At 37.0% G+C, this 22,962-nt stretch overlaps 1 protein-coding gene, 1 non-coding gene and 2 pseudogenes across 2 annotated transcripts in view; 3 read left to right on the top strand and 1 right to left on the bottom strand.

The window, feature by feature from the left end:
• Positions 1 to 206: 206 nt before the first annotated feature.
• Positions 207 to 22,962, bottom strand: part of TMEM209 (transmembrane protein 209) — a 30,312-nt gene continuing 7,556 nt past the window's right edge. Inside the window, exons 7-15 of the mRNA XM_059711792.1 lie at positions 16,846 to 17,021; positions 16,148 to 16,219; positions 12,988 to 13,084; positions 11,708 to 11,833; positions 8,747 to 8,844; positions 6,813 to 6,927; positions 6,621 to 6,718; positions 4,265 to 4,338; positions 207 to 1,620 (exon numbers count right to left, since the gene is read on the bottom strand). Of these exons, the coding sequence (XP_059567775.1) occupies positions 1,566 to 1,620; positions 4,265 to 4,338; positions 6,621 to 6,718; positions 6,813 to 6,927; positions 8,747 to 8,844; positions 11,708 to 11,833; positions 12,988 to 13,084; positions 16,148 to 16,219; positions 16,846 to 17,021 (911 nt within the window). The 3' untranslated portion in view covers positions 207 to 1,565. The remainder of the gene's footprint in view (positions 1,621 to 4,264; positions 4,339 to 6,620; positions 6,719 to 6,812; positions 6,928 to 8,746; positions 8,845 to 11,707; positions 11,834 to 12,987; positions 13,085 to 16,147; positions 16,220 to 16,845; positions 17,022 to 22,962) is intronic.
• On the top strand, positions 5,436 to 5,541 carry LOC132211576 (U6 spliceosomal RNA). The gene has a single exon (XR_009447487.1). It is a non-coding gene; the product is annotated as a U6 spliceosomal RNA (small nuclear RNA).
• On the top strand, positions 6,963 to 7,439 carry LOC132242755 (small ribosomal subunit protein eS24-like; annotated as a pseudogene).
• LOC132211648 (U4 spliceosomal RNA) lies at positions 9,999 to 10,075 on the top strand (annotated as a pseudogene).

Raw genomic sequence — 22,962 nt, forward strand, 5'->3', positions numbered from 1 at the left:
TCAGGTTCAATTCCGGTCAAGGGCATGTACCTCCACTGCAGGCTTGATCCCAGCCCCGGGGGGCAACCAATAGATGTGAGAGTCTCACACTGATGTTTCTCTCTGTCTCTCCCGCTCCCTTCCACTCTCTCTAAAAATCAATGGGAAAATATCCTTGGGGGCGGATTAACAACAACAACAAAATGAAACAGACTTAGACCTTAACATGTCCTCACATTTAACACGTTTAATTCACATTTTTCTCTAAAATATCATAGCAAACATATCAACATATATCAAAAGCAGTTAAAAGATAGAAACACCTTTCCAGTGGACATAAGACTTTTAAAAAACAGAAACAAGTTTAAAAAAATTTACAAATTATACAAAACGGGCTGCACATAAAATACTGACATGCAGTTATTCAGAAGATACTGGTTTTAGTTATTTCCAGGTGATGGGAATAGTCTAATATGGCAATCCAGAAAATATATGCAATTGTTGGCTGGCCTTAGAGGTACTACATATACACATTAAAAAAAAATAGTCATGCAAAACTTATAAACCTGGTAACTTCTCATTCTCCAGATATTTTGAATACCTAAAAAATGTAAACATATCATCTTAACGGGAACTCTCATGGAATGAAACTTTTTAAAGTAGATGATACAGAGATAGGCCTTGACTTGAGTTATTAAAACCAAAGCAGCGCTGGCCAGTATGGCTCAGTTGATTGCTCTGTCCCATGAACCTAAGGTCACTGGTCAGATTCCTAGTCAGGGCACTGCCCACATTGCCAGTTTAAACTCTGGTTGGGGCGTGTTCAGGAGGCAACCAATTGATGTTTCTTTCTCTCCCTCTCTCTTCCTCTTTCTAAAATCAATGAAAATACAACAACATATAGAGTGAGGATTAAAACAAAAAACAAAGCAGTAGTTTTCTTGATGTCCTCAGCTTTCTTAACTAAGACCAAATAGTAATTCTATCAGCTAAATTTAATCGAAGAGTTGACTTTTTAAGCACAATATGGTCAAACTTCTTTCATCAAGTTTAAAAAATTCACAGGAACTAACTAATCCATTACTTAGGAGTTGATTTCATTTTTAAAACATGGGTCTTGGGCTGATTTGCCAAACACTGGGAAAAGATAGAGATGAAAAAAGTCAGACAATTTGCTTGTTTCTTTTTAAGTACTTACACTAAATAATGTAATTGACGAGTCAATTTTTGTGGGGAAGAATCAGGTAGATGATTCTTATTTGAAAGTTACAATGAAAAGGGACTCATCTTTATTTAATTAAGGGGGGACTGCACTGCTTTAGGTTAACAACAATCCTGAAGGGTTGCAGTTTTGTAAGCAACTGAAAAATCTGAAATATGATAAAAAATCGAGAGTAATGTCTGTTGTTGAAGATATAGGACATACTTTCACAAGAAAGTTTCCAAAATAGCGATTTTTCATTAAATCTAAAGAGTCTGTAATATACACATGTCATAAAACAAAAGAGGTGGTGACTCAGAGATACTTAGATTCAACTTCTGATTCAGACAAATAAAAGTCCAAATGTTTGGAATTAAATGACCAACTACTCGCCAAAAATCCACAAAATATTCACACCAGAAAGACCAAGATTAACTCTCCTATAAAGAAAAAAGAAAGAAGTTTTAGTGAAACTGATTGCCAAGCATTGAAGGTCTTTTCTCATATAACTAAACACAGAGTACATGTTTAACTGATGACATTTAACAGTATTCTATAATAAGTTATGGTCCACATGGTTTATCAGGTGAATTCTAGTAACAGTAATTACTTTCTTAATTGTGCTTAAAACCCAAATTTAGAATAAATGAATTTACAGTGTTGAAAATTAATTTTTCAGTGAGCCTCAATAACTATTATATCAGGTAGAGTTAACAGGATCATTTTAGTAGGTAAAATCAAAGTGAATGTGTAATAAAATTTTTCTAAATGGAGAATATAGAGACAGGCCTCTTAGAGAAATTTACCTATTTGATTTAAATTAGGAATTTTCCAATATTAGAGATGCTTTAGTGGATTTGCATATGGGCATTAATATAGCTTAAACTAAACCATATTTCACATATAAAAAAAATCACTGAGGGGGTAGGTAGGGGCTGGGAGGAGGGGAATAAGGGGGGGAAACGGGAGATATCTGTAATACTATCAACAATAAAAAATATATTAAAAAATAAATAAAGAAAAATCACCCTAGCTGATCTGCTCAGTGGTTAGTGGTGGCCCACACACTGATGGATCACAGGTTTGTGCGCAGGCTCGATTCTCGCCCTAGTTGGGGGGCGGAGGGGTGTGTGTACGGGAGGCAACCAGTTGATGTGTCTCTCACATTGATGTCTGTCTGTCTGTCTGTCTCTCTCTCCCCTCCCTTCCACTCTCTTTAAAAATTAATGGGGAAAAAAATATCCTCGGGTGAGGATTAACCAAAAGAAAAATTGGTTTCTACTCCAGAGAGTAATATAACTGTATTTAAAGTGTGAGAAGAGAGCTATAAGAGAGATAAATTACTCATCTAACAGAGTAAGAAATCAATCAACTATGTCCAACACTGAAGAATCAAGAGAGAGCTGCACACCTCTATTACTTGGAATCATAGGAGTAATATCAGAATGAAAAGCTGCAGGAGTTTCAAGTGGTGACTTTGGGAAGTGGGCTTGGGTAATACAGGGAACTGCTTATTTCTGTCATTAACTTTTAGCACTATATGATTTATTAAATTATGAGTATGTACTCATTTTGATAAAAATTAAAAATATATATTACAAAAATGCCCTTCAAAAAAGGTAATTTCTATCAGCCATTATTTTCCTATTTTTTCATACCCTCACCGACACACAAATGATAAATCTCAATTTGATAGAAAAATGTTTTAATTTGGGCTTGTCTATGAGGCTAAGCATCTTTTCATGTTTATTAACCATTTGCATAACATTTTCTATGAAAAAGTCTTTTGTGTCTTTGACCACTTTCTATATTTGTCTTTTCTAATTAACTTACATGCTTTACATGTGATGAATATTAACTTAGGTTTGCTATATGTCTTGCAACTATAATGCTTTGTTTCAGGATGACATTTAACTTTAAACTTTATTTATGATGTCTTTCGCTGAACAGAACACTCACATTACTATGTGGTCAATTCTGTCTAGATTTTTTCCCCGTTGGAAGTAAAACATTCATCTTATTCCAGTAACGACACAGATACGTGGCATTAAATTAAAAATGTTTTTGGATCAATCTGCTGATTTACGGGCATGATTCCAAATGGAGTATATTTGAGCCACTTGCTATTTCCTTTAAGATACGGGGTAGTAGTTTTTAACCATTTCGTTATTTTAGAATATATTAAAAAGAGTAAGCAATCATACTTTTAAATTTAATTCAAAGTTATTTTCCTTGGTTAAAAAAAAAAACCCAAATAAATAAAACACAAATTAGTCTTGGTCAAAAATGTTTCATTTTCTACAGATAAGTTGTACACTTAAAGATAAGCACTGTATCAATTTGTTTTTGGCCTTTGAGTAAATTATTGTTTCATTGAGTACTTTTAAAGCTTTTACATTTTTATGCATATGACAAATTGTATATGGCACTCAACATAAGATTCACACCATCATGGCAAATCATTTATGCATCTAAATATCAATTTGGATCTACAGAAGAAAAGATAAATTTTCAATTAAAACAGAAACTAGCCCTAGCCAGTTTGGCTCAGTGATTGGAGTGTTGGCCCATAGACTGAAGGGTCCTGGGTTTGATTCCAGTCAAGGGCACGTACCTCGGTTGCAGGCTCAATCCCCGGCCTGAACCAGGGCCACCAATTGATGTGTCTCTCTCACATCGATGTTTCTCTTTCTCTGTCTCCTCCCCTCCCTGCTACTCTGTCTAAAAATCATGGGAAAAATATCCTTGTGTGAGGATTAACAAAAACAAAACAAAAAGACAAAAAACTAAAACTTCATTGTTTACTTAAAATATGTCTAAAGCTCCAACCAATTGAGCCACCGTGGCTAGAAATTACCATTTTTGAAGGGCATTTTTATAATACATTTAAAAAAATTTTATCAAAATGCATACTCATAATTTAATAAATCATATAGTGCTAAAAGTTTATGACAGAAATAAGCAGTTCCCTGTATTACCCAAGCCCACTTCCCAAAGTCACCATTTGAAACTCCTGCAAAATCTTAAAGGAAGAAAATCAGTTAATAAGTTATGTACTTGTGTTTTTAAAGCACAAATACCTACCCAAGCATTCCTGACTCTTTGGTCTTTATGATGTAAAGGAACATTAATAATGTATGAAACATATTATTTCGGCCCTGGAACAAAGACAAAGACAGCAAGATTTAAACTAAACCAAGCAAAAGAAAACAACAATAAAAAACAAGCAAAAAACCCCACAAAAACTAAACCAAGCAAAAGATTCAGTCTGATGGATAAATGCAGATCCTATCAGTTCACATTCTACAAACTCAGAATGCCATGTAACTCAGATTTTCACTCACTCATTAAAGACAGTGCCTACTTTGTGCTAGGAAGTGGGAATACTGAAGTGAGTAAGACAGAGAGGATCCACTAAATCAAGGAGCTTAAAGTCTAGTAAAAGGCAGACAGAAAATTCAGAATTACAAAAAGTGTGATGAATGTTATGAGGGGGAGGGGGAAGGTGCCATGGGAACACATGTGGGCCTCTGACCCAGACTGGTGAACCAGGGAATGCCTCTCTGAGGAAGAGATTTTTAAGTTGAGACCTGAAAGATGAGCAGAAAGTAAACACACTGGGAAGTTTCTACACATGGAGAGTAGCATTTACAAAGGCCTGGAAGAGAGCTATTGTTAGGCTGGTGGCCCTGCATACTATACACACAAAATGCTCTATCACAAAAATTAACAGCATAAACAAAAGTATGGGGATTAAAAAACTTTAAATCATACTTCAATTATATGTTAATGACAATATAAGTAACAGGTTAAACATAAATTTATTTTATCTACAAGTGACTACACGGCAGCATTTTGCTAGCCCTAAAATCACGCAATGATATGTAATTCCTGGTCTTTAAACTAGCTTGTAACTTAGGTTTTCAATTCACTGATCAGCTTGTACCTACTTACTCTGATTCAGTCTTTTTACTCAAGAATCTAAGGATATATGATTTTTAAAACAGTGTTTCTTAAAAAAAAAAAAAAAGATTTCAAAGGAAGTTCAATGGCCAAAATATTTATACTTTTAGAAAGTTGAAATATTAAAATTGAAAAAATGAAATTAATATTCTTCCTCGGGAATCTGATGGAGAACACATTTTATAATTATAGTCAATGTAAAAATTTCTTAGTAAAGGCACTGATAACGAAAATAACTGCAAAGGTCATCAAAAGAACTGATGTTAATAATCAAGAATAAAACCCCTGGGTAATGCTGGCTTCAGAAGCACATATACGAAGATTAGAACAATACAGGGAAGATTAGCATGGACCCTGCACACAGTAACACACAAATTGGTGAAGTGTTCCATATTAAAGACAAACAAACAAAACCCTCGACAGAAGTGTAAATTGGTACAATTCCCTTTTTTATAAAGTAGTTTGATACCGATTTTAAAAGCCTTGAAGATATTCTGTAACCTAGAATTTTACTTTTGGACTCTGAGCTAAAGAAATCACCCAAAATGCAGATAGCTATACATATAAAGATGAATATTCAGCAATATTTATGGTAATTAAGAATTAGAGCACTGTCAGTGTGGTTCAGTGGTTGAGCGTCAACCATGACTCAAGAGGTGACAGGATCGATTCCAGGTCAGGGCACATGCCTGGGTTGTGGACTCAATCCCCAGTAAGGGGCATGCAGGAGGCAGCGGATCAATGATTCTCTCTCATCATTGATGTTTCTATCTTTCCTTCTCCCTTTCTCCCTGAAATCAATAAACATATATTAAAATAAATAAATAAGTAAATAAATATAAATAAATATATTTTTTAAAAAAGTATTATGAAGATTTTTAATGGTATGGAAATTATAAAGTTAATCTTTAAAATCATTTATGTAAATGATTTCAACCCATAAAAAAGAAGAGAGGGCCCTGGCTGGTGTGCTCAATGGTTAGAACATTGGCCCAAGGATGAAGGGTCGAGGATTTGATTCCTGGTCAAGGGCGAGTACCTGGGTTGCAGGCTCCATCCCCGGCCCTAGTTGGGGCACATGCAGGAGGCAACCAATCAATGTGTCTCTCTCACGTTGATGTTTCTCTCTCCCTCTTCATCTTTCCCTTCCTCCTTTCCAGTCTCTCTGAAAAATCAATGGAAAAAATATCCTCAGGTGAGGACTAAAAAAAAAAAACTACAGAAAAAGAGCAAAATGAAATTTACCGAAAACAATACACCAAAATGTTAACAGCTGCCTCTAAGTAATGAGTGATTTTTATACTTTCCCCAATTAAACATATATTTTATAGTTAAAAATGGGCTGAAGCAAGAAACACATTTTCCCTAATTTAAAAAGTTTACCTATTCCATAAACAAGAGATTCTAATTTTAAAAACATCATCAAAGCAAGTCATCCATGACATTCTATAATAGCAGCTTCTACATTTAGAAGTACCTTTGGAAGATTGTAGACATGACGCTGGTAGATTAGCTCATAATGGGGAGGGTTGATAGCACTCTGATAAATGCAAAAGACATTCTCATTTGTCACATCTGTAAAGGAAACATGCTACATGAAAATCAAACAAAATCACCAGATGTATTGCATGTAAAAAGTTCAACTCATTCTTTTAGAAGAGGCTTATACCTGGTTTATTTGGTGTCTGAACAAAGTGCTGAGAAGTAAATGTTTTTCCGTCAGGGTATTTAGGATGTGGAGGTAATCTGGAATCGAGGTAGGTGCAAAACACATGCATAATGATCTAAAAATGAGAAAACAATTTTTAAAAATCAGCATGAAAATCTATCATGGATGTAGCCCTTTAAAAACATCTGTTCTTTTCCTTCCTGGCTTGCTTGAAGATCACCCTCATCATGGATGACACAGTAACTGTCCTGACCAGGAAGTTCATGACCAACAGACTACGTAAGCGGAAGCAAATGGTCATTGACGTCCTTCACCCTGGGAAGGCAACAGGACCCAAGACAGAAATTCGGGAAAAACTAGCCAAAATGTGTAAGACCACACCAGATGTCATCTTTGTGTTTGGCTTCAGAACCCACTTTGGTGGTGGCAAGACAACTAGCTTTGGCATGATTTATGTACGATTCCTTGGATTATGCAAAGAAAAATGAAACCAAACACAGACTTGTAAGACATGGCCTATATGAAAAAAAGAAGACCTCAAGAAAACAGAGAAAGACATGCAAGAACAGAATGAAGACAGTCAGGGGGACTGCGAAGGCCAATGCTGGTGCTGGCAAAAAGAAGTAAAGATTCTTCAGTGACTTTATCTGTGGTGTGATGGTGCAGAGTTTTCATGAGAGGATTAATAAACCAAACTTTTATGTGTAAAAAAAAAAATCTGTGTTTATAACTCCAATTTAAAATTTTTTCCTTAAAGAGAGAATTAGCAAAAATGCTTTCAAGTGGTTTAAGATGAAATCTGTAAAATGAAAAGATAAAAGACATTCCTAGTTTTCTGTTAAGTAGATCATTCACACGCGTATAGCTAATGAGCAGCAAAACCAAGATAAAAAAATACATATTTATTCAATTCTCAATTTGAATATCAGCATTTAAAACATCATTTTCACACAAAAGTCACTATAAAAAAATAAAGAACATGATTTTGAAAAACTCATAAATGACCCAAATTTTTATAATCTTTGATCTTACAAATCTAATTCTAGGAATCTTTCTTTTTTTTAAAATTTTTTATTTTCATTTTTATTGATTTCAGAGAGGAAGGGAGAGGGAGAGAGATAGAAACATCAATGATGAGAGAGAATCATTGATTAGCTGCCTCCTGCATGCCCCCTACTGGGGATCGAGCCCACAACCCGGCATGTGCCCTTGACCGGAATTGAACCCGGGATCATTCAGTCTGCAGGCCGAAGCTCTATCCACTGAGCCAAACCAGCTAGGGCAAGGAATCTTTCTTAAAGTAGTAATTTCAAATAAGAAAGAAATATGCATCATGATATTCCTTGCAATATTATTTAAGATAGAAAAACAAAAATCCCTTCCCCTATCACATTTCTCAAACTTTTAAGTCTAATATTGGAGAACAGTTAAATGACAGTATGTAATAATAAAAAACCTAGTTAAATATTGCAAAAGTGAAAAAAAACAAGATATATCATTTTACATACATGATTACAACTGTGATAAAAAACATTAAAAAAAAAGTACAACCTAAGTAAAGGGAAAAAAATACACCAAAATAGTAACACTTATTGGGTTAAGATGCTGGTACAAGTTTAATTTTTTATTTCTACTTTAGTTTCCAAATTCTTTTTAATATTTATTTTGATAATGGGAAAATAAAAACACAGAAATCCAATAACAAAACTGAAAAAACGCCCTGGCCGAGTAGCTCAGTTGGTTAGAGCATCATCCTCATGTGCCAAGGTTGCGGGTTTGATCCCCAATCAGGGCACATACAAGAAGCAACCAATAAATAATGCATCAATAAGTAGAACAACAAATCAGTACTTCTCTCTCTCTCCAAAAGCATTAAAAACAAACAAACAAAAACCACTGAAAAACAACAACAAAAAATAAAACTGCAGACTTACAGCAGAATCAGTGGGCAGGTCTGTATCCCACTTGCGTCCTTTGAAGTCTCCACCTCTATTCCATCGAAACGAGCTCATACAGCCTCCCTGAGAAAGTTCTGTGGCAACAAAGGTGAAATTTAAAAAGCTAAGACTATGCGAAAATGAGGGGAAAACGGCTAAGGAGGGGTCATAATAAGAGAAGCATATCATCTTAAAAACCTGATTAAATGATCCATAACATAAATATAAAAGATTAACTTAAAGATCACCAGAAGAAAGAATTACATAAGTCCAAAATGTGAGATAAGACTAATATTCTGGATTCTTAAAGTCAATGTCATATAGGCAAAAGGTGGCAGACTCGAGACAGAGACCAAAAAAAAAAAAAGAAAAAGAAAAAGATGAAATGATACATTTAATGTGTGAACCTACACTTTATTCCTAGTTAGAAAAAAAATAGGGTATATAACATTATTTGGACAATTGAGAAATCTGAATATGAATTGTATATTAGATAATATAGAAATATTTTTAATTTTTAATTGTATTATGGTAATGTAGGGGAATTTATTCTTTTAGGAATTCGCATGCTGAAAAATAATAATGCCTATACAATATACTTTCAAATGAGCAAAAAAAAGTGTGTATGTATACATATATGTGTAGAGAGAGAGAATCAAATATGGAAAATGTTAATAACTATTCAATCTAGAAGGCTTATACAGGGTTCATTGTACTTCTTTGTATATTTGATATATATTAATACTTTATATATAATTTGTATGTATATGAGCGCGCGCCCGCGCGCACACACACACACACACACACACTTTTTTTTTTTTTACAAACCTACCTATGGGGCAATCTTTTTTTTTTTTTAAATATATTTCTTTATTGACTTCAGAGAGGAAGGGAGAAGGAGAGAGAGATAGAAACATCAATGATGAGAAAGAATCATCGATCGGCTGCCTCCCGCACACCCCCCACTGGGGAACGAGCCCACAACCCAGGCCCGCGCCCTTGGCCAGAATTGAACCTGGGACCCCCCCCCCCCCCCCGCCCCGCCCCGAGTCCGCAGGCCGACGCTCTATCCACTGAGCCAAGCCGGCCAGGGCCCTATGGGGCAATCTTGCCAAAAAATTGTAACCTAAATTTTCAGGAAATACAGAGAACAGAGGGTCATGTAAAAGTACACCATGGGGATGCATTCAACAAAATCCATACCATGGGAAACACTACAGGACAAACAATCCAGTTCTTTCAAAAAATAAGCTTTGCGCAGTGGCAGTATTGTAGCCAATGAGGTTTATCCAAGGCGCGATTATTGCTAATTAAAAAAAAAATAAGTTGCAAAGAAAAAAAATGATGGATGGGAAACCTATAGCTTAAAAGAAACAAATATAGCAACCAATCACAACATATGATAATATTTGAATCCCAATTCAAATAAACAGTACCAAAAAAAAGTAATTACACATTTTAAGAGATGGTTGGAAATTTGTATATATATACTGTATATTTCATGATATAAATAAATTATCATAGCACAGGTGGTATGGCTCAAATGGTTGAGAGTCAACCTATAAACCAAGAAGTCATGGTTTGATTTCCGGTCAGGGCACATGCCCAGGTTGCAGGCTCGATGCCCAGTAGGGGGAGTGCAGGAGGCAGCTGATCAATGATTCTCTCTCATCACTGATGTTTCTACCTCTCTCTCTCCCTCCCTTCCTCTCTGAAATCAATAAAATATATATATATATTTAAAAAGAAATTGTTAAAAATATTAGATGTAATAATTATATTATAGTTATGTTTTTTAAAAAGTTTTATCTTTTAGAGATATATAGAGATATTTACAGATAAAGTGATAATGATACATAGGATTTGCTTCACACACACAGGAAGAGAGGAGGTAGACTGGGATATGGAGAGGGCAGAGACTGCTCGGGGACTGATGGTTGTTGGGACCGGGTGCTGGGTACAAAAGTGTGGAGCATATGTTGTGTCTAGTTTTATGTATGTTTGAATTCTCCTTATATAAAAAGATTTTTAAAAGTCATGATAAATGCTTATTCCTGTACCTCAGTCAAACCTAGGGGGAGAAAGGGTGCACCATAATATTTTGAAATTAAGATTTACAATAAATCTGAAGAGTGAGATACTATTTCTAAAACTTGCTTTAGAGATAAGAACATTTTACGGAGTTTATCCAAATGAAAATAGGCAAAAAGAGAGTGTGTGGGAATATCAGGGAGGATAAATTTCCTGATTCTCAAGTCAGCTTCCTCAGATCACATTTACCCCAAATGATCAGAAGATAACAAAATGTAAAAAAAGGAACATAATAGCCCTGGCCAGTGGGGCTCAGCAGTTAGAGTGTCAAACCTGAGCACCAAAGGGTCATGGGTCCAATTCCTAGTCAAGCGCATGTACCTGAGTTGCAGGTTCCATCCCTGGCATCAATGTTTCTCTCTCCTTCTCCCTCCCTCCCTCACCCCTCCACTCTCTCTAAAAATGAATGGAAAAAATATTTTCAAGTGAGGATTAACAAAAAAACAACAACAAAAGAACATAAATATGACATAAAAATGGAAAGAAATAAGAATTACCTTGCTGAAATTATAAGGAATGTCAAAGTGGCACCATTTTTGATAGTTTAAGAATAGAAAATGAGTGAAATATTCATTGAGCCCTTTTAGCTTATTTTTAACTCTTTCTATATAGAATAAAATTATTAACTAACATATTAAAGGTTAAGTATATTATTTTGACAATTCTTAAGCATATAAAACATAAAACCCAAGTTTTTCAAATATAAATCTTAATAAGCTGTAATTATATTTTTATAAAACATAAGATCATACTTAGTGATATTTTTAATTTTTTGAAAAAATTTTCCCCTTTTTATCTTTATTTATAAAATCTGAAAGTAGTGAAAAAGTTCTCGTTTTTTTCCCCCCTCTTCAAATCAATAGTTACCTTTGATCCTTTCAAACAAGTATTCCTGATTTGGGGTAAGGTCTAGATACTGCACAATTGTATTCAGAGTTGGAATGAGAGGAGCTTTGACCAGAGCAGCTTGTTTCAAGCTGGTAATATTAGCCTCTGTTAAAAATAAAACACACCAAAAACATTATTATTCACTTGGGCCTCTAAAAAATAGTTAAAATGCTCTTCCTACATAAACGTTGAAGGAATACTAGTAAATGACAGCAATAATAGTTTATCTTAACAATTTGCATTTATCTACTTTACTTATAATTTATTTTATCATTTCTGACAAAGGTGGCCAGATATCTCTCTCTCTCTCTGTCTCCCTCCCTTCCTCCTCCCAGCCCCCCAAAGAATCAGCCAGATCCATTTTGGAAGATATATAAACAACTAATACACTACAGTCCAGCCATAAAAATAATACTGGATAATACTTAACAAAATAGAAAGAGCAAGGGGAAAAAAACATAAGATGACTCTGATTTAATTAGAAATATATACATATATATGTACCATATTTCCTCAACCCCTGAATATACACTTTTCATGTTCTTAAATTATAAGATAACTTACAATTGATATATATAGTTAATATCATAGCATTTCTTAAAAAAATAATAATTGGTCGTGACTAAATTGATAATGGTTATTGCTGGAAGCTGAATGGTAAGTAATTTTGTGTATTTTTGTACTTTTTGAATTTTCTACTTGAACACTGTATACTGCTTTTGTAGTCATAAAGCAATGGTGTTCTTTTTTAAAAAGCACATCATGCTGACACTGACAGATGTTACAACATGGATGAAACTTGAAAACATTATTACATTAAGTGAAAGAAGCCAGTCACAAAGGACAACATATTGCATATCCCATTTGTACAGAATATCCAGAAGAGGTCTATCTAAAGAGACGGAAAGAAGCCTGCTAGTTGCCTAGGGCTGGAGGATGGGTGGTGGTGGGAAAGCAGAGGTGACTGCTAAAGAGTATGTGGGTTTCTTTTTGAAGTGATGAAATAGTCTTAAGATTGACTATGGTGATGGTTATACAACTCAAACCTTTGAATTGTAGACTTAAATTGATGAACTATATGTAAGTAAATTATATTTCAATACAACTTAATATTAAAAAAACTATATTATAAAGATTTAGTTTTATTTCCTTCACCTCAAGATAACAAAGGAAGTTGTTAAATAGCCCACTATAGAAGAAATTTCCCACTGCTGATTCACCGAAGGGTAAATCAAAGGCTGGGCTCTATTTTCACATACCTCCTATTTGCAGCTCTGGACAACCCATGCGTCTCATCTGTGTGCTGACAGACTCAATCTCTTGTACAAGTGACACTAATATTGTCTCATTGATCCACTATGAAAAAATGAGGTAAAGATTTTACACATGTAACTCCAAAGCATTTCTCAAATAATTATTCACAAGACTCTTAAGATTTTTTTTTATTGTTGTGTACTTTAAATATTACAGAGTATAGTGAAAGAGAATGGAAGTAGCAGCTACCTGAAGTCCAAGTAAGCTGATTAAGTTATAGTCTTAAATCACATATGCCTGTTTGGGTTTTTTTTTGAAGAATATATGAAACATCCAGTTGTATGTTAAGTTTTTCTTAAATGTTTCTTTCTATGTTTATTATACTAAGCTAAAAGGATTAACTCAGCAGGCTCACCCAATTCCCTAACCACGTAGCAAACAAATGTATTATATTTGAAACTGGCTTGTGAATATTACCATATTACTTTAGGACTAGGAATTTCAAATGCCACTTTGTGGGGCTATTATCTAACTAATTCCAGGAAATGAAAACACTGTCTAAGGAAAGAGCTTATCTGGTTTATTTGTGTTGTTTCTTTTTTTTTTGTGTGTGTATGTTTTTAGAAACTTCCACCATTTCTGTTTCCATGCGTCTGTTTAACCATAAAATTAAAGGATGAAAAAAGTTTCAGGTCATATCAATGTCTACTATTCCTTAAAAAAAAAAAAAAAAAAAAAAAAAAATCCCCCAAATTCTAAATTTCAGAACTCTGCAGCCTAAGGAATTCAGATAAGGGATCATGCTTATATTTCTTCTAAGCTAATACTCTCAACCAAGCCTTTATATTTTAAATATATTGGCATTTTAGACAAGCCTATATGTGGAAATAAGAGAGAGTACAATTCTAAGATATCATTTCACTCATTCATATTTCCAACATTTATTTAAACACATTCTACGTTGTCAGCTACTCTTTCGCTGCAACAACTGACCTAAGGGGTTCAGGAGAGAGATCTAGGCCCCATTCCCAGAAAGTCTGATTGAGTACTTCCAGGGCTGGGCTCAAGAATTTTTATTTATCTATTTTAATTTAATTGTATTTCACTTTTTGTTAATTTTCACCCAAGGATATTTTTCCCACTGATTTTTAGAGACTGGAAAGGAGGGAGGGAAGGAGGATTGAGAGAGAGGGAGACATCGATGTGAGAGAGACACATCAACTGGTTGCCTCCCACATTTGCCACAACAGGGGCCAGGGATTGAAGTGCCCTTGACTAGGACTCAAACCCATGACTCTGCGGTGTGTGGGCCATTGCTCTAATCACTGAGCACACAGGACAGGGCAAAAATTTTATTTTTATTTATTTATTTATTTTTTTATTGCTTAAAATATTACAAAGAGTAGTACATTTGTCTCCTTTTTCCCCCCACCCCCTTGACCTTCCCCTGGCCTCCCCTACCCCCCAGTGTCTTGTGTCCATTGGTTATGCTTATATGCATGCATACAAGTCCTTTGGTTGATCTCTTACCACCGCACCCCCCCCCCCCCGCCCCCCGCCAATCCCTCCCCAGCCTTCCTGCTGTAGTTTGACAGTCTGTTTAATGCTGCTCTGCCTCTGTATCTATTTTTGTTCATCAGTTTATAATGGTCCTTATTATCCATAAATGAGTGAGATCATGTGGTATTTTTCTTTCACTGACTGACTTATTTCACTTAGCATAATGCTCTCCAGTTCCATCCATGCTGTCGCAAACGGTAAGTATTCCTTCTTTTTTACAGCAGCATAGTATTCCATTGTGTATATGACAGGGCAAAATTTTTATTTTAAAAAGTCATCCAGCCCTAGCTGGTTTAGCTCAGTGGGACTGAAGGGTCCAGGGTTCGATTCCAGTCAAGGCACAAGTCTGCAGGGGGTACAGGAGGCAGCCAATTGATGATTCTGTCTCATCACTGATGTTTCTATTTCTCTCTCCCTTTCCCTTCCTTTCTGAAATCAATAAAAAAATATATATATATTTTAACATATTTTATTGATTTTTTACAGAGAGGAAGGGAGAGAGCTAGAGAGTTAGAAACATCAATGAGAGAGAAACATCCATCAGCTGCCTCCTGCACATCTCCTACTGGGGATGTGCCCGCAACCCAGGTACATACCCTTGACCGGAATCGAACCTGGGACCTTTCAGTCTGCAGGCCGACGCTCTATCCACTAAGCCAAACCGGTTTTGGCAATAAAAATATATTTAAAAAAAACACAACCATCCAGACTTCTGGTTCAAGAAAGTAGGCTGCTATTTTTCATCACTCCCTCTTGATACCCTATTTAAATTATAATAAAAGAATGCAAAAGGAGTGCAAGTGATTTCAAGGTATTTCTAGAAATGAATAGCTGCAGATGAGTAACTGTTGCAATATGAACCAGGGGAAGAAGTGGTGGCCTCTACAGAATCTACGTGGACACCTGCCATGGAGGAGGGGCCAATGTGCCCAGCAAAACCTGGACATACAGGCACTACAGAGGGCGAGAAAGAGAGGCAGGGGTTGAAACAAAGGAATTAACGCACTCTGTACATTGAAGAATTGGCCTTCCCAACCTCCAGGCCAAAAACAGAGAGGGTTCTTCTTTTAAAAAAAAATCAAAGAAACTGATATGTATTCATCAATCAGCTGCCTCCCACATGCTCCCCACTGGAGATTAAGCCTGCAACCCAGGCATGTGGCCTGACTGGGAATTGAACTTGAAATCTTTTTGGTATATAGGACAACGCTCCAACCAACCGAGCCTCCCGCAAGAACCTCATTTTGTTTCCCACACATTTCTAGACACACAATAGGCTCTGACAAAAAAGCTCTTTGAAAAATAAAACTGAGATGTTGGAAAGGGAAGAAGGTCATATTGTTCCTTTATCTATTCAAAAGACACTGATTTACTAAACATAAAGGGGGAAAATCCCTTAAAAATGGACACACACACACAAAAAATGGACACCATAAGGTAAATGTCATGTTTATCCTTATATATGTTCCATCCATATTGCACTTTTACTAATTCTGATATCTAATTAAGATATCTAATAAATTAAGATCTCTAATTGATATTCTAATAACATACTTTGTATATTAAGAGGCACTAATAATGTCCAAAGAGTAATGTCAAACTTACATTTCTGAACTTAGCTGTCCATGAATCCATATGGTCAAGAAGTTGTCTATTCATAGTCACTCTTGCCCAAACCTATTAAAAACATGTTTAAAATGAACAATCAGTGAGGAAAAAAATCTTGCCAGAAATCAGTTATTCTTTTCCCCAACCTCAAAAATATCTGGAATACTTTGGGGGAAAAAACTTCACACATGTTAATAATGATCTAATATGTAATATTTTTTTATTATGCATTTGTTGCTATTCATGCAGACATATCTTTGAAATTCCTAATGTCGGTATGATTAAAAAACATTCTTCTTGCTTTTTAAGAACAAAGTAAAAATCCTGTATTTAGTATTAAACTGATGAAGTTAGACTGTCAAATGTTCTAACCTAAATATATTTTAAAAGCAAGAGTCCTGTTTATGTTAAATAGAAATTGATACTTGAGATACCTTTTTATAAATGAATGCAGAAAAATGTTTTAGGCAGGATACTAAGGTCAACTATGTGTCATAAAGAGTAAAACATGCAGTATTATTCCATTTTAGGTACAGATTTAGATAGGAGACTTTCCACTCTTTAATGTGCCAAATTTATGTTATCTGCCAGTAAAAGTGGAGGTTACAGGGACAAAAAAAGTTCCAGAAGTAAAAAAGATGACTTTCTAATAATCTGTAAATCATAAATATTAAGTCATTTTTATTTTCATTTACCTCCTCTGCAGCTTGTTTAGAACTGAGATCGGCTTCATCTTTGCTAGCACATGGAGCCTGGGACCTACAGGCAAGCTGATATTGAAACTTCTTTAGAGTTTGTACATAATCTCCCATAGAACGATTGTAGTTCCAGAAAGTAGGACTGGTGGAAGGCGAGGTAGAATCTGGGCTCCCTACAACGATTAATTTAAAGAGTATCAGTATGTAGTAGGCATTTTGACATCTAGAGTTAGTATGTGAGCACAGGGTACCTAGGCACAGAGGCAAAGGCAGCCAAGGAAGACAAAGCCTCAAGGTGCTTCTCTTTTTTCTCCTCCCTAACATTATTTTTTCTTTAGAGAACATGAACTACTTATGCTAAAAGTTAACAAGGACATTTCGGAACAGTATTAATTTAAGAGCCATAATCATAAGTGTGGAAAGTGGTTTGTTTGGTTGTAAAATTAAGCTTGTTTCACTCTCTAAGACTTTCAAATGATTCAACGAGAAATAAAAGAGAGATTTATTCAGGAAATAAATAGGCTAAGGAAGTTCCTTGCTTAAATCTTTCTGAATGGGATAACTACAGACTCCTATTAATAAACTACTCTTTGGGCTAGCAACTAAACTCACTCTTCCCTGCACTATACTGTGTTTACTCATATCCTGTTGTAATTCCTGTGTTGAAATAAAAGAGACTGCTGATCACACTTCTGAATAATTTACTTCTAGGAAATGTAAAAAGTTATATTTAGGGACTTAATCCTATAATTATGGGAGTAATTATCACATTAAAGTCAATTATCTTTCTTTTTTAAAGCCTTACCTGAGGACATGCTTTTTTAAAAAAATTGATTTTAGAGAGAGAGAGGAAGGAAGCGGGAGGGAGGGAGAGAGATAGAAACATCCACATGACAGTGAAACACAGATTGGTTGCCTCCCGCACATGCCCCAACCAGTGATCAAACCTGAAACCTGGGCACATGCCCTGACCAGGAATCGAACCCAAGACCCTCCAGTGTGTGGGACCAAGGCTTCAACCAACCAAGCAACACTGGGCCATAGTTTAATTCTTTCCAAATAGAATGTGAGCTTCTGGAGGGCAGAGAGTATTTTTCCCCTAGCACTTAGCACAGTATTTGAATAAACAGCAAATTTTGAAAGATTAATTATATACTTATAAAGGGCTTATTTTTTCAGAGTTTAACTAATATAAAAAACTAGAGGCCTGTTGCACGAAAAGACTCATGCAATAGACCTTCCCTCCCCCTGGCTGCCAGCACCGGTTTTCCTCCATCACCCGGGACCCAAGCCTTCGCTCCGGCCGAAGCTGCCTTCAAGCCCTCGCTGCTCCAGCCGGAGCCACCTTCAGTCTTTGCTCTGCTGCTTCGTGCCGTATGCAAATTAAGCACCATCTTTGTTGGCGGTTAATTTGCATAGTGTGCTGGTTAGCGAATGGGAGGCGTAACGAAGGTACGGTCAATTACCCTGTTTGTCTATTATTAGATAGGATACCAATTGATACTTCATACCCACAACAATCACAAAGAGAAGTAAGTTTTTTTTTAATCTTAGCAGAATTTATAAGAGGAATGACTATCTATATATATAAAAGGCTAGGCGGCTGTCCAACCAGCCAGTAGCCATGATGCACGCTGACCCACAGGGGACAGACGCTCAATGCAGGAGCTGCCGAGCTGTGGTGACTTGGCAGCGGCAGTTCTCGGGTGACACACCCCAGAACCAGAGAGAAGGGAGGGGAGCCCGATTCCAGGGTGCTTCACCCGAGAACTGCCCTCTCTCAATCCAGGATCCCTTGGGGGATGTCCGAGAGCCGGTTTCAGCCCAATCCCCGCAGGCCAGGCTGAAGGACCCCACCTGCCAGAGGGACCCCACTCACTCTGCAGACGCCCTTCGAGCCACAGCGCCACCCCAGGTGCGGCCGACCATGGAGGGACTGCAGGAGGTTGGCTCCAGGGCGTGTCTGGCCCTTCTCGCCCAGTCCCGCCCCACAGCCACCTTCTAAGTAATTTCCTTTCAATGTGCACGAATCCGTGCACCAGGACACTAGTCTATATATATAAAATCCCCAATATGCAAATAGACCTAACGGTGGAACAACCGAATAACCGGTTGCTATGATGTGCGCTGACCACCAGGGGGCATGCGCAGAACATAGCAGGCGTTGGCTGATGCAGGATGGTGGAGCAGATGAGAGGGCGCCAGACCAAGACAGGACGCTGGTCACTGTCATCAGGGCAAGTTACTGAAAATTCTTTGCTCCTATGCGCTGTGGTCCTGCCCAATGCTCTCGCCCACTGCTGGCAGTGGCCCCGATTGCTCCACACTGTCAGTGGGTGTGAGTGGCGGCAGCTGGCCCTGATTGCCCCTCAGGGCTTTCTTCACTTCCCCCTGCTCCTAAGGGGTGATCAGGGCAGGCAGCCACCTTTTGTACCCACTCCTGGCGCTGGCCCTGCTCACACTCGCAGCTGGCGCCAGTGCCGGAGCCCTCGCTCGCACCCGCTGCTGGTGCCAGCCCCAATCGTTTCGCACTGTCAGTGGGTACAAGTGGGGCCAGCACCGTCAGCGTGTGGGAGCAGTGGCGGCGGCAGGAATGGAGCTGCTGGCAAACAGGGGTGGGGGGGAAGGGGAAGGGAGGCGTAGTGGGAGGGGCTGGGAGGAGGCATGGAGGATGGGCTGAGACCCGCCCCTGTGCCCACTGCAGCCTCACAGCCCACAGTTCCTTTCAAGGTGCACAAATTTGTGCAATGGGCCCCTAGTATGTATGTATGTATGTATGTATGTATGTATGTATGTGTATATATATATATATATATATATATATATATATATATATATATATATATATATATATATAAATATTTATTAAAATAAAACACTTTATTTCAATGGATAATGGAGCTTGCAAAAAAGTTAAGAGGAATAGCCAGTGGCTAGAAATGAAGAGAGAATTGAAAATCAGAGTGGCCTGTGTGCAAGCTGATACTGTGGCTGCTCTGAAGAATTTTGGAGGTTTTAGGAAACCTATCAGCTTGGATTTCAGTGGCCAAATGGGAACTGGAAATGAAGATGTAGGAAATAAAGATGTAGGCCTCAAAGATGTAGAGAGTTGGATTGAGACCTTTCTCCAACCTCCATCCCTTGCACCTGGCATAGGGCCAGGAGCCTCAAAGGCCACATTCTCGGTGGATAAGAAAATAATCTGACCACTGGGTACCAAGAGATAACAAGGAAGCTTATGTGTCTTAGGCTGTTGGGAGATTAATCTTTTAAGCCTAGACATTACTCAAGTTAGTTCAAAGTTAATGATATTCCTTGGGGACCTGGCAGAGTCATATATAAACTTCTCAGAGAAAACAAGGCTTACATCCAGCCCACCCAGGATAGAAAAAGCACAGATAAAACTCTACTGAAGACGAGCCTACCAAAAACACAAAAGAAAAACCAGATGAATCACAAGGAAAAAAGCTCAAAGCATGAATCCACAAGATAAAAAAATGTTAGTATTTCACCTCCATGAACGTCAGATAACTGAACTATTAGACAGAGGCTTTGTTAAAGTATGTTTAAAGTGATTGAGATAGGAAGAGGAGTTGAAGACAGAAACAAAACAAGATACTCTAAAATAAACCAGGCATATTTGAAAGAAAGCCAAATAAAACTGAAAAATGAAAAAATACAAATTAAAAAACCAATTAGTTAATTAAAAAGCAGTTTACATTGCTAAAGAAAGAACCAACCATGAGTCCCAACTGGCTAAAATGAACAAACTGTGGGGTGAGGGGTAAACGGAAAGTTCTTTACAGAAGAATGCTAAACAACTAAATGTAGAAGAAATGAAAAGTATTAGCAAGCCTACATTGTGAAACTACCACTATATTAACTTATTGGCAAAGGACCATCAATGGATGCTAGCTAAAATCACTTGTTGAAAGACTGTAGGGGGAACAGTACCATATATTCAGTCTCAAAGAATCACACTACAGATTATTCATAAATTACAAAAGGGAAAAGCTATTATGGAGAAATCAGGTTGCCATCACCTTGGCCAATGATCCAATTTAACATTATCAATAAAGGAACAAGAAGATATCATGTGTCTCCTGATGTCATACACTAAAAGGAATACATCACCACCTAAGTTGTATTCTTGACAAAAAATATTTAAACTGATTCTAATGAGAAAATGATCACATAAATCCAATTGTGCAATACAATGAGCCTAACCTCTTCAAAATGTAAATGTCATAAAAGATGCAAAAAAGCATGTTTTCTAGATTAAAGAAGACAAAAGAAGCATGACAACTAAATGCAATACATGAACCTTAATTAGATTAGTAAAAAAGGGGAGGGGGAAGCTACAAAGGTCATTACTGTATAGGAAGTAAGAATATGAATAATGGTAGTATCTTAAGTATGATAATCATATTGAAAATACTTAAGATAGAAAGGAAAATGTCCTTGTTCTCAGGAGATGCATGTGAACTATTTAGGGATGAAGTGGTTCTTTAGCAAAAAAGTGGGTATGTGAGAAAGAGTACATGAGGGCCTGGTTTCTCACTACTGGAGACAGAAGTTACAAATACAGAAAGGGAGAAGAGGCTAGAATAAATCCAGCATGGCTGGATTGGAATTGGAAGTATTAGTCTGAATTCAAGGTTTTTAATACAGTTGACCCTTGAACAATGTGGGGGGTTAGGGGCACCTATCCCACCCTTTCAGTCAAAAATCTATGTATAACTTTTGACTCTGCCAAAACTTAACTACTAATAGTCTCCTGTTGACTGGAAGCTTTACCCATAACATAAACAGTCGATTAACACATATTCTGTGTGTTATATGTATTATATACTATATTCTTACAATAAAGTAAACTAGAGAAAAGAAAATGCTATTAAGAAAATCCTAAGATCCCTAGCTGGTTTAGCTTAGTGGATAGCACATTGGCCTGTGGACTGAAGGGTCCCGGGTTCAATTCTGTTCAAGGGCACATGCTTGGGTTGCAGGCTCGATCCCCAGTAGGGGGCGTGCAGGAAGCAGCCAATCAGTAATTCTCTCTCATCATTGATGTTTCTATCTCTCCCTCTCTCTCTCCCTCTCTGAAATCAATAAAAATATTTTTAAAAAGAAAGAAAATCATAAGAGAACATGTATTTACAGTACTGTACATATTTACTGAAAAAACAAAACAAAACAAAACACTTGTTAGTGGACCCATGCAGTTCAAACCCATGTTATTGAAAAATCAACTGATGGATTAATATAGATGGATAGATATAGAAATACATATAGATGTGTATGTATATGTACATACCTATATAATAAAAGTCCAGCAACCGTTATGGTGAAACAACCAGAACAACCGGTCGCTATGACACGCACTGACCACCAGGGGAAAAAGGTTAACACAGGAGCTGCCCCTGGTGGTCAGTGTGCTCCCACTGGGGGAGCGCTGCTCAGCCAGAAGCTGGGCTCACGGCTGGCAAGCACAGTGGAAAGCCAAGCGGTAAGGAGCGAGCAGACGGGCAGTTAGGAGTGAGAGGTCCCAAATTACAAGGGGGTGCAGTCCAGGCTGAGGGCACCCCCCCCCATGAATTTCATACATCGGGGCTCTATTATAGATATATTTCCTAGCTGTCTGCTGAGAGGACCTAGAGTAATGACACCCCATTAATATGGCATATCCAATAACCAGATACTAATTTCTAAGTATTATTTTTCACTAAAAGCAACTACGGACTCTTAAAGAAACAGACTGACTCCAGAGCTAGGTAGTAGGAAAAATACAAAAGGAGTCTGAAATACCTTGTGGTTCGCAAAAGTTAAAAAAAAAAAAAAAAGAATGAATAATGCCATGTCTAAAGAACACTGAAGTCAGAGGCCCACTAGCCAAATCTGAGACAATATAACCATTAAAATAAATGACATAATTGAGAAGAAGAAAAAGGTCCATCTTAGAGTACAATACCAATAAATAAATATGAAAGGTGGTTGCCCAGCAATGTGAATGTACTTAATACCACTGAATTATACACTTAAAAATGGTCAAAATGTGATGGAAGGAGACTTGACTTGGGGTGATGAATACACAATACAATATACAGTTGATGTATT

Source organism: Myotis daubentonii, chromosome 10 (assembly GCF_963259705.1).
Source record: "Myotis daubentonii chromosome 10, mMyoDau2.1, whole genome shotgun sequence".
Taxonomy (NCBI): Eukaryota; Metazoa; Chordata; class Mammalia; order Chiroptera; family Vespertilionidae; genus Myotis; species Myotis daubentonii.